The sequence below is a fragment of the Manis pentadactyla genome, chromosome 16 (genome assembly GCF_030020395.1).
Source record: "Manis pentadactyla isolate mManPen7 chromosome 16, mManPen7.hap1, whole genome shotgun sequence".
NCBI lineage: Eukaryota > Metazoa > Chordata > Mammalia > Pholidota > Manidae > Manis > Manis pentadactyla.
Window position 1 is genome coordinate 5,642,364 of NC_080034.1, and position 12,806 is coordinate 5,655,169.

The following is a 12,806-nucleotide window of genomic DNA, read 5'->3' on the forward strand; positions in this document are numbered from 1 at the left end:
ATAACACTTTATAGGTTGTTATTAGCACTGCTAGGTCTTCAGTCCACCTTGAATTCTTTATGAAATAAAATGAGGTTTCAATAAGTAAAATTGCTGCTCAAGTCTTTGGCGATAGTCTTAATTTGCCAATTTCCAAACAATTAGAAAAACTGTAAGAAGAGAGTAGTTAAATCAATTGTGATCATCTGTTATATAATTGGATCTTTCTATTACAAACTAAACAAAAGGAATATTACACATTATTATCACAAGAGTTCTAGCCATTATTTATTGTATGTTGTCTGTCTTAAAATAACAACTTGCCTTTGGGATACCAAGAATTTTTTAAAAATACAATCTCCTCAAGTTTACTGGTTCTCAGTCCTGACTGCACATTAAATCACCTGAAAAACTTTTCAAACATACCAGTGCAGGGGCCATCTTGTAAAGGTCTAATTCAATCCCTTTGCCGAAGGCCCCAGATAGTGACAGTGTTCTAAAATTTTTCCAGGATTCTAACTCTCACTCAGGGCAGAGAATCTCCATCTTTTAATTCATGTTCTCCAAATACTTCAACTGTATTCCATTAGCTGCCATTGGCAAATGTTAAAGAATAATTTTTAAAAGGATAAAATCATGACTCTATTCAAATAGACAATAATACATGTCAAGGATTTTATTTAACTCATTAGTTAATGAGGGAACCAATAAGATGTTACAGTTGATTCTAAAGAGATTCCAAAGAACAGACGAAACAGGGCAGAGGTCCCCAAACTGCAGCCAGTGGGTCAAATCCAGCCTACCATCTGTTTATGTGCAGCCTGCAAGCTATGCATGGTTTCTACATTTCTAAATGGCTTAAAAAAAATTTTTAATTACATCTTGTGACACGTGAAAATTACATGAAATTCAACTTCACCACCCATAAATTAAGTTTTATTGGAATGTGGCCATTGGCTGACTATGGCCACTTTAGAGCCACGACAGCACAGTTGAGAGGTTGCAAGAGAGACCACATGATCATACAGCCTAAAATATTTACTATTTATCTCTTTTGACATAAAAATTTGCCCACCCCTGATATAGGCAATCAGGAATGCTGACACAAATTTGTTCAAAATATATGCACCAATAAAATATAATGTCTAGAACTGTTTCTTCCACAAGAAGGAAATTAATGGCATCTCCATCAGATAAAATTTGCTTGCATCTCTACAGACTAGAATCATTTGCATTCCCATTAGTTTCCTATAGCTTTTGGAGGTGTAGAATTCTCTGAAGTTAGATAACCCCCAAAGGTCTGCTGGGTGATGCTTAGGATGTCCTTGAAAAGATACCCAATAACTTTTAAACACACTTCCCAATCTTTCACAATTTTTCCTAGCACAAACTAAACTACGTTAACTTCTCAGGATATCAGAGATATACTCTGAACAGAACTCATTTCAGTCCAGATATGCACAGGACAAAACCAGACCTGTTCTTCAATGCACTTTCTCTGCCTGATACAGGAGTGTGGCACATGCCAGTGACTAACCACCACTAACTGACCCCTGATTGCCAGCTTCTCATTCACAGACCAAATGTGAGTCCTCACTGGACACGTGCAAAGTACCCGGTGGAAGGTGCTCCAAATCAGAAGAGCAAGGCTCTGCCCTCAGGCAACAGACATCCAAGCCAACAGAAATGCTCCATGTAGACCTGATTCACTTATAATCTTATAAGTCCTTACTTCCAAAAGAAAATGCGCATCCTCCAAAATTCTCATCCACACTGCATTTCTTTCATTTACTAGTAAATCAACTGTGCATAAAAACCAAGCCTCTGAACATCCTTTAAAATTCAGGTTTTCCTAAAATCAGCTTTCTTATTTAATTATTCAATTTGTTAAGTGAATGTCTGAGTGAAGTAAAAGGAGAGTGGAATCAAATATTCAAATATTACACATCCAATGCTTTTTTACTGGTCTCTCATGCTTTCATGAATATTCTAGAAACTTTATTTTTATTTTTTGCCTTGTTTTTAATTGAGTATAGTTGATATATAATCTTATATTAGTTTCAGGTATGCAACATAGTGATTTGATGATTAGCTACATTAAGAAATGCTCACCAGGATAGGCATGGTTACCATCTTTCAGAAAGCTTAGTTTTAGAAAAAGGCAGAATTCCAGCAACTATTAACAATAATTCCACTGATTCCCTGTAAAAACGATCATTGCATTAACTGAAAGTTCCTCTTCTCTGGGTGTGCCACTCAAGTCCGTGACCGTAAGCCAACGTGCATTTGAAACAACCGGAAGTGCATCTCTAGCAGTTGATTTAAATTTTTTCACCATTTTATACTGGCACATACTAGATGTTGAATGAATATTTGAACAATGACTTCGGGAATGAAGGAAGAATGCACATATACATATAATTTGGTAGCGTTAGAGTTTAGAGCAGTGTGTAAAATGAAATATACCAGACAAATTAAGGACACAATTTTATTCAGACCATTACAATGGGGGAACGTTCATTAATGAGAAATGTCTCAAAGAAAAGAAGTGGGCTGCAGTTTTATAGAGGCAAATAAACAAGAGAGCCATCTGTGGGTCCATGGGGTCATGAGGAGCGGAGAACACGAGTCTTACCTAAGTTACATGCGGGGCTGATGCTCTGCAGTTCACCCTTTCCCAGAACAAGAAGAGGGTGGAGAGATTTCAGAAAGCAAAATGGTTGAGGTGGGGGATTCTTAACCTCAGCTATTTGCTAGGAAAGCTCAGGTAAGATTGAACGTTGCCAGCAGTGGGATGGTGATGCCCGCAGAGTGAGTCCAGCAAATTTGGGGTAGGGAGAACTTCTTAGTTGCTACAGTATAATTATAATGCTGTAATAACTGCGAATTTTTAGTGAAATTCTGTAATAGACGATACTACACAACAAAGAATTGTCTGCTTCCCACAAGACTTCTGTATATCTTGCTAGACATACATGTGTGTAAAAAAAAAAACTATAAATTTCTAAGCCCAGAGCTTAATTCTTATTAAAGTAAAGCTGTATTTAAAGGTAAAATCATCACTCTCATAAAATTAGAAGATGAATGTGTGTTGAAGATTGTGCCTAACAAATTAACTACTGAGGGAACAAGCAAGACGTTACAACCAGTTCAAAGGAGAATTCAAACAACACACATTCAGTGTTAGAAATGGAGAAATAAATTTACAAGTATATGCAAAACTGGTCGATAACCACAGGGAAAGAAGCAATCATATTCCACCTAATGAAAATCCTTGCCTTTCTATGGACAAGATTAATTTTCATTACTATAAGTACACTACAACTAACAGATTGCAAGACAATGAAAAGCACAGGTTCCTATAAATCAGATGACCTGGAAGTGGCACTAGATAAGAAACGAAGTCTTTCACATTTTTTCCTGACACTTCTTTTTTGATATACATATAATTTGCAAAGGATGTTTTGCAAAATTTTAACTTAACTTATTTTAGGAATGCAACTAATGTGTAAAAATTAAGGGGAGATTGTGTTCTGTTTTGTTTGAACTTTACTAAGGGTTAACCACCATTTCAGAAAATCACTGACAGTGGTGACCATGGTATGTATGCTGTCAGTACATCTGAATCCATTTGCCTTTGCTGCTGTGGAATCCATAGTGATGTGTATAGATCTTTATATATCTTTATGAGTATAAGCATTTAACTGCTTTATTGTGTCTTATGGTGCTGTAATGCCTTTTGAAATGCAAATGATGTTATTATAAATCAGGGTCATTAAAAGGGCATTAAAAAATACTGGTTAGAATAAAGGGGGTACTGAGTTATATAGATTGGGAACAACTGTACAGCGGGGTCCTGCTGTGTAGATTAGGTAAATGCAATACAGAGTGGCAAGACCAGTACTAGAAATCATTATACCTGAATGTACGATTTATGTCTTCTCTCTGTCCTTCTTTCTACTCACTCTTCTTTCTACCATAGATACAAATGTGCACCTTCTGCTGAAAGCTTCCCTGTAAATAGGTTGGTACCGATGTCCCCACTGCAAATCAGAACACTGTATAATCATTCAGCATACTTGATGTAAATTATGATGCATTCCTATAATATAAGAAGCATACTTATTAAAATAATTATCCTAAACCAAAAGCCAAATTCTTTGTGGCACTCTGGTAAAAGCCAGAGTCAAAGACTTCAGATCTAAAACCCTATGACTTCTGTGTGTATAGATTATCTATTGCAGCTTATAAAATCAACTCATGACCTACTGGCTTAAAGCAACAATAAATATTTATCACCTCTCCCTGTTTCCATAAGTCCAAAATCTAGGAGTGACTGAGCTGGATAGTTCAGGCTTCGAGTTTTTCACTGGGTTGCAATCAAGATGTCAATCAAGGCTACCATCCTCTTAAGACTTGGAAGGGGTTGATGGACACACTCCATTAGGCAGAAAGATGGACATGAGCAGGGTGGAGAGAGAATAAAGCCAGTAAAGCCCACGAAAAGGGACTCAAAGAGTTAACCTGATAAAACCAGAGAGCCAGAAGGCTGCACAGAGTTAATTGGTTGAAGTTTCAAGGGCAAGAGTGACTTGGAATGTGAAGACATCCCCCAGACAAGAAGCTTCCAAGCACAGACACTCCCCAGATAAAGAAAAACATCAGAGCACAGCCCACGTCTTCATTGTGCCAACTAGACCAGGCCTCCAAAGCCAGGGATCGTCGGTCAAGGACTTCTCTGCCCTGCCAAAAACGCCATAAAGGCAGCCTCACCATAGGCAGCCTGCCTGTCTCACCGTAGGCCGCCCACTCTGTCCCTCTGTGACAATGGCAAAGAATCTCACTTTCCTGTCTTCACTTTGGTTTCACGTCTCCATCAACTTCCCTGCGTCATCAAACCGAACTCCGTCCTGACACTTCCAAGTGACCTACTCACATACCTGGCAGATGAGGTGCGTGAAGTCTTCTGTCCTTCCTCACGTGGACCTCTCCACACGGCCGCTTGAGTGTCCACACCACACAGCAGCTTATCCCCTCCGGAATAACTGATTCCAGAGAGCAGGTAGAAGAAACAATGTTTCATGAGCTAGCCTCAGAATCATACAGCACTGCAATATCTGACATATAAGACATAAACAGCTGGTCATTCAAGCGACCACAATGTGTGTCTATGTGCCCGGACTTCACCCACACCTCCTGGCTCCCAGCACCCTAGACCTTGAAAATCTTGGAACGACAAGAGCAAAGGGAGCATCTTGTGTTATAATATTTGGTCTCTTGTCCTCAGTTCCTGAAATCCCTTCAGAGCCAGAAAGATGAAATGGGTGTCTTATTATTCAAAACAAGCCCCATTCCACCACAACTGGGTTTATGCTAATGGAATGATTTTTGGAACACACAAAAGATGGGGGCTGGTTGCCCGGGGAACCAAACTTTCAGTCCCACCCCTTCATTTCTTGGGAGGGGAGGGAGGCTGGAGGCTGAATCAATAACCAATGACCAGTGACTTGATGACTCGCCTATGCAAAGAGGCCTCCATGAACCCCGAAAGGAGGGAGTGTGGAGCTCTTCCTAGCGGGCACTAGAATCCTCCGTGAGCTGGCGTGCCAGGCCCCGGGCCCCATGAGGGCAGCGCCCCTTGCTCACGGCCTCAGCTCTCTCTGCCTGTGGCTCTTGATCTGCATCCTTTGCAGTAAACCTGTTATTTCAGTTATTTAACAAGTAAACAGGTTTCCTGAGTTCAGGGAGCTTCTAGAAATTGACTGGACCCGAGGAGGGGTTCTCAGGAGCCTGTGACCAGGGTGTGTGACTGGCATCTCAAGCGGAGGATGGTCTTGTTGGTTGAGCAGGTAGCCTGTGGGACCCCATGCTGCCTCCAGGCTGACAGGGTCAGAACTGAGTCCTACTGTAGGACACCTAGCTGGTGTCAGAGAATTGCTTAGTGGTTTGAGCAAACTCCCCCACATTGAAATTAGATACCAGAACCTTTTAATCATCACTTCCATGGCATTCTGTGGAAGTCAGCCCTATGCAGCGTGAGAGGGGCTGAATGACGTACAGGGATGTGACTGACGGGAGGCAAGGATCATCAATGACCTCATTAGAGGCTGACTACCACTTAATATTTTGTATGCTTTCCCCAGTCTCAAATTCACATCTTTTTATTTTAATCTTTATTATTTCCTTAGATACATACAAAGTTATTAATATAGAGAAAAATATATTATTCACTTTGTAAGTCAGAGCTGGAAAAGCACAACTTTTTCAATAACCTTGGAATAAACAATTCAGAAGTCGTGTCGAATTGAATCATGACCATGCTGTTAAAGCTGCCACATCGCTGCAAGTCACATCCATGTCACAATCACTTCACTTGCCCTGAAATATTCATTTATTCAGAGAAGACAGTCACAAAATTTGTGAAGGCCACTGACAAACAAGGGAAAGACATAAAGGGGCTCTTTTACTAAGAGCGTACCCCCAGTTTCCTGAATGGGCTGATTCTGCATTGGAAGCTACAGAGATGTTACGCACAACGAAGATAGAAAGGGCTCGCGTGTGACGGGGGGGCTGCGCTCCACCACTGCAGATCGGCCCCATCCTGACACTAGCTAGGGGCCCACCGAGGGCCACCCCCCTGGAACAGAAGACGCTCCTGTCACCAGGACATTACGGGGCTTCAGGAGCTCTGTCAGCAACTGGAAGCAGAGACCAAATTGTGTTCCTTATCATATCACAGCTCCTTACTGGCAGTAACTTCCCAGGGTGAAGGATAACAACGTTCACAGTTTCTTACTCTGCCATTTTCACTGATGCCACTCTATTATTTTCTAAAACTACATTTGAAGATAAAATTGTCTCAAAATAAAGTTTTATTTTTTTAAGTCAGGTCATGTTAAAGTATTCTGACAAATACATAGCACTTGGCTATCTCACACCTCCCACTGGGCAGTTTCCACTTACCAGAAGTAATATCTTTTTACTCAGGTAGCTATTTCTTCTGGCGTTTACTCTTCCCATAATTTTAAATAATACAAATCTTTTGAGTCATCAGTTTTATATAGCATTTATTGTCTTCCTATTATTGTAAATAAAAAGTTTGACTTTCTTACACTATTATCCTCTCTGCTTCTACATCAGCCTGTCAATATGGTGATAACTATGATTAAATCAAAGTAACTACATATTTAAATTATTATTCTTTATAATATATATTTACAGCTGATCTATTTGTTCTTTGTTTCCTTTTTGTTTTCCTGGAGTTAGTGTTTTTTGTTTGTTTAGCTTTCTTTGTCTTGTTGCCAGTTCTTCCCAAACTTCCCACTGAAACTTCCAGTATAATTCTCCATCATCAGGTAACTTCTCACTTCTAGTTTTCAGAGTCTCCCCTCCCTTTCTCTCTGAACCCCTACTCCCCAGGCCTTGGGGACACCTGACCCCGGGGACTTCCCTTTGCTAATGTGCTGAGGATTTCCTCGGCCTTTCTCCTGAGCTAGACACCCCCTGGTGCCCCTCCTCCGGCGTTTTTGCCAAGCTAAAGAAGCGTGGAACAATGGCCGGGGGCTTGCTGATGCACGCAGTCCGTTGTCTGTCCTTTGGGACTGATCCAACCCTAATTGGTGGCTTTCACACCCGGGCACCTCGCTCCCTGAATGACCCCTTCACTGCCTTCCTGGAGATCTACCTAAGCTTTTCAGTACCCCGTTCCTCCCTACTTCTTGGTTTGCCCAGTCATTTTTTTTTTTTATATTGAAATCTTATTTTTTTTTTGAGAGGGCATCTCTCATATTTATTGATCAAATGGTTGTTAACAACAATAAAATTCTGTATAGGGGACTCAATGCACAATCATTAATCCACCCCAAGCCTAATTCTCAACAGTCTCCAATCTTCTGAGGCATAACAAACAAGTTCTTACATGGTGAACAAGTTCTTACATAGTGAATAAGTTCTTACATGGTGAAAAGTGCAAGGGCAGTCATCACAGAAATTTTCGGTTTCGGTTTTGATCACGCATCATGAACTATAAACAATCAAGTCAGATATGATTATTCGTTTGATTTTTATACTTGATTTATATGTGAATCCCACATTTCTCCCTTATTATTATTATTTTTTTAATAAAATGCTGAAGTGGTAGGTAGATGCAAGATAAAGGTAGAAAACATAATTTAGTGCTGTAAGAGGGCAAATGTAGATGATCAGGTCTGTGCCTATAGACTGAGTGTTCATCCGAGCTAGACAAGGGCAACAAAACATCCACGGATGCAGAAGATTTCTCTCAAAACAGGGGGGTGAGGTTCTAAGCCTCACCTCTGTTGATCCCCAATTTCTCTCCTGATGGCCCCCCTGTGACTGTGCCTGTCTTAGGTTGTTCCTCCCTTGAGGAATCTTACCCGTCTCTGGCTAACCAGTCATCTTCTGGTCTTTGCCCAGTCATTTTAGGTGAAAACATCCTAGGAAAGGGTGCCTGCAGGGAATTTCTTGAGACTTCGTCTATTTCAAAATGCCTTTAGTCAGCCTCGCTCCCGGCCGATACTATGAACCTCCATCCTGGTTTCTGTTCCTGGGGCACAAAGACCAGGTCCTGGCTGCCCCACTGTACCCACGGTGGCCCGTGGCCGGCTGAGCTCACCTGAGGCTTCTGCCACACCTGAGTTCCTCCGTTTTGCTTTGCACCACTTCATCCTGGGCCTTTGCTTCCGGACAAGTGTCCTGCCCAGCAAGTGGCCAAGAGCCATTATCCCACACCCAGCGTCTTGGGCTGTCATTGGCATTCGCTCCGAGGCTGAACTCTCCTACCTCCTGAGGGTCTTTCTCAGATATCATATTCCCTATGTACGATCGCAGACCCGACATTCCTGCCCCTGCCTGCTTCGCTTCATTTCGCCAGCACTTATCACCACTTGCTGTATGCATGTTGCCCACTGTTTATTCTGCTTGTTTTCCGTCTTCCTCTGGTGAACAGTAAGCTTCTTGGGACCAGAAACTTATCTGTTTCGTCCAGTGATACGTCCCAGCATCTGGAACAGTGCCTGGCACACAGTAGGCTCTGAATATCTATTTGTTTAATGAATGAATAACAGACACATTTACTTTCTATATAATATGCCAAAAGGATGGATTTGTTTGATATAAAATTAAGAAAATGCTGATCATGCCACTTTGAACTCTAAAGGAGATTAGAATCTATTTTTAGATTTTTAAACATAAAATAGGCAGTCAGTTGATGCTTATATTTACTATACATATATATATATCCCTTATATATATATTATATATATATAACACATATACATGCATGTTACACATGTTATATGTGTGTGTATATATGCATGTATGTGCATGTATCTCCCCATCTAGCAGCACTTAAAGTATCCATTCCTCTGCCCTTGCCCATCTTCTGCGCTGCCTTCCACGGCGACCAGCAGGCCTTCTGGCTGCCCCACTGTACCCACGGTGGCCCGTGGCCAGCTGAGCTCACCTGAGGCTTCTGCCGCACCTGAGTTCCTCCGTTTTGCTTTGCACCACTTCATCCTGGGCCTTTGCTTCCGGACAAGTGTCCTGCCCAGCAAGTGGCCAAGAGCCATTATCCCACACCCAGCGTCTGGGCTTCTCCCTGGTGGCCCCGTCACACACATGCGCATGTCAGCACGGCCTCCCCTCACAGGAGCCCCACAATCACTCTCACATGACTCCTAAAAGCCAACTTATTCAGCGCATGATGAAAGAAATGGCCTTGGTTTTTAATGCTTGACCATCCCACTGCAGGGTAAAGAACTTACTGTTGGAATTGCCTGTGTCACCACCATGTCTAATTTTATGTAAGAATCAGATGAAAGCAATTATTTAAACATATTTAGAAGTGATGGTAAGGTTCGGATGATATTTTTATTTCAAAAGAATTGACTCTAGCCACAGTAGCTTTGATCTCAAGCCAGGAGAGAATAGTAAAAGTCTTTTAAAATCACACTTAAATAAGGCCTCCAGATTCAGCAAAAGAAAAGACAAGATGCCTGGTTAAATCTGAACTTCAGATAAACAACAAATACTTTTTTGGTGTAAGTATTTTCCAGTGGAATCCTGTGGTTTATCTAGCAGCCCTACATTGAAATAGCCAACTCTCCTATCAGTGAAATACCTAAGTGAGGTTTATTGGGAATGTAGAAAATCAATGGTCAGATGCCACAAAAGGAAGGGGTCAGGAATTCACTCCTATTGGTCGATGACACAATATAGCCAACAATTTAATCTGGCTGAAGTCTATACAGTGAGAAGCATGTGAGGAATGAGATGCTGGCCAGAAGCAGATGAAGACACCTGCCACTGGGCTTCTTCCCTGACCGTTGGCATCCGAAGCAGCACAGGGGTCCCATCATCGGAACGCAGGTTCCAGCGCACTTGCCCATGGCTCAGCAACATCAAATCGAATCACTCACGGTGCTTGAAAAGAGGGCACTGCTCTGACATCTGGGTACTTCCCACCATCAGGCAGGTTTTATTTTACAAAACTAACATGATTCCACCTCTCAGAGCTGTTGACCACGAGGGGTTTCAGTCTGGGTGGTCGCACCCCCGTAAGTCTGCTGACCGAGGGTGCAAGATGGGACCTGCACCCCGACTCCATTCACCATTGGCATTTGGATTTCAACACAGCTTTCCCAAGTATTTGCCAAAATGCTCCTTCAGCAATCACAGACAGCGCTCTTCTGATCTGCCTAATATTGTCAGGAGCTCTGAATTTAGGTTTCTCGAATGTTTTAATACCCCACCGATCTCTTTACCTGAAACTTTCCTTCAACTACTTTCTTGGTTCATAAATACTTAGGATTTTGATTTTGCACCAAAAAGAGGGTGAACTTCAGTGTGTATTTATCCAAAAAAGCAGTGCAAACAGGGGGTAGAAATCACCAAAGTATAATCATACAAAAGTGAAAAGCCTTTAAATATTATCAAATATTTAGCACCTATGCGGTCAATGTGAAGTTCAAGTTATATGTGGCACCCTCACCTTTACCCTCTTTATATCATTTTGCAAGTTATTCAGATTATCCAATTTTGGAAAATCATAATTTAAATTTCAAGTGGCTCAACTACCAAAACGTGATAACTGGGATCAAAATAAATCCAACTGCACAAAATGCAGGCTTGCGTGATTGGAAGTTGAATAACATTTCTGGGCCCAAACCACACAGCTGATTGGCTGGGAGCTCCCGTGGGGAGGCGGGACCCAGCTCTACCCCAGCACCATCTGTGGTCTGGCACCACCTGGTGGCGCAGTCGGATCTCACAGCCCGGTGCCCTGTGTGCTGTGGCTGGCTGGACACTCTTTCCAGAAATTCCAGGTAACCGGTGCTCTTTTAGCGGCACGTCCGGAAGTACTGGGCCTGAATAAAATGGGCACAGGACCCACTGGTCCCTCGCCCTGGGTTTGGACATAAAGCCGCCTACTATTTCCACACACATTTCTTGTTTTTTAAAAATATGACATTAAAGATAATCGGTGCAAATGCCAGTTTTTTACTTAGGTCTAACTTTGGCTTTCCTTTTTGCTTTCTGTTCCTCGGGGGAGTTCTCGGACGGAGTGAACCGCCCCCAGGAGCTTTGTCCCCAAACAGCTCTTGGCCTCCCCGCACCAGGACCTCCACCTCCGCGTCAGATCTGCCTTCCCTTGCTGCGTCCAGCACCTTCCCTCCCACTGATGAGAGAGCCACAGACATAATGCCCAACGACCAGGCGGCACCGACCCCAGGGCTAACGTCCCCACAGACGATGATTCTGCCACCAGCCGAGCGGCTCTGGAAATTTCCCACTTGTCTGCAGCTTCAGAAGGCAGTGGGCTAAGCAAGGCCGTCGAGGCTCAGTCAGAGGCCCCGCCAGAGGGCACCTGCCGGAGCTGCCGCCTCCCCCGCGCTGGCAGCTTTGAGCGTGTGACCTTGGTGTGCAGGGCGGCACCCAGGAAGGGCCAAAGGGGCACACCTTCCTGGGAGTGCGGGGGGCTTCAGTCATTCCGCCTTCCAATACAAAGCAGGGCTGGGAGGGAGATGGGCCCGGGGCAGTCGCGCAGAGCCGGCCGTGCAAAGCCAGGCTGGGCAGTGCCCTGTTCCGTCTGCTTGTATCCACTTGGGGGTCCTATTTTTTTCTTTTCTTTCATTTTCCTTTTTTATGACTTGCCATCTTTTAAACTGTAATGAAATTTTGCAGAAGTCAAAAAGTCTTCAAACTAAGTTTTCTGAACAGTCCTTATTCTCAGGATTATAAAATAAACGCATATGGTCTATCACTTATGAAGTACTTCAAACTTGGAAAGTGCTTAGTAAAAATATATAAATACTTACAAAGGGGTACATAGAGTAATTCATTTTAAACATCTTAACGCAAAAATAAGCTATTTTAAGGATATGAAAACACTTCAAAAAATGTCTTCGGGGAAGCCAGCTTTATGGAAATGGACATTAGGTGCGACAAATCGCGAACTCTAGAGACGGAGGTCTCTGACATAAAAGGGTAATTGAACCTTTACAGGTGCAGCCCGATAAGGACTGAGACCTGGGTCCCCAGCGGCAGGGCCAGTTCACAGAGACAACTCGTCCATCAGACGGAAGAAACGGCGCATTTCTGAGGGTCTCAGGGAAAGCGAGCTCTCTAAGTTCACATCGGCTGCAGACAGGAAGGTGGGCGAATGGAAATGTGGGGAGGAGGGGGGCAGCCCACAGGGAAGGTGCGTGGAATGGGTTCTTGGTGATGGGCAGACACTGGTCACGCGCAGGAGGGAGGCGGCGGCCCTGAGACCTTCTAGATGCTCCTTGAAATGACTCCGTCCAGGA

The 12,806-nt window shown here is 42.9% G+C and overlaps 1 protein-coding gene across 1 annotated transcript in view; it reads left to right on the forward strand.

Annotated features, from left to right (window-relative positions):
* IMPG1 (interphotoreceptor matrix proteoglycan 1) overlaps positions 1 to 11,823 on the forward strand; it is a 122,245-nt gene extending 110,422 nt beyond the window's left edge. Inside the window, 1 exon segment of the mRNA XM_057494270.1 lies at positions 11,579 to 11,823. Coding sequence (XP_057350253.1) covers positions 11,579 to 11,823 — 245 coding nt within the window.
* The last annotated feature ends 983 nt before the right edge of the window (positions 11,824 to 12,806 follow it).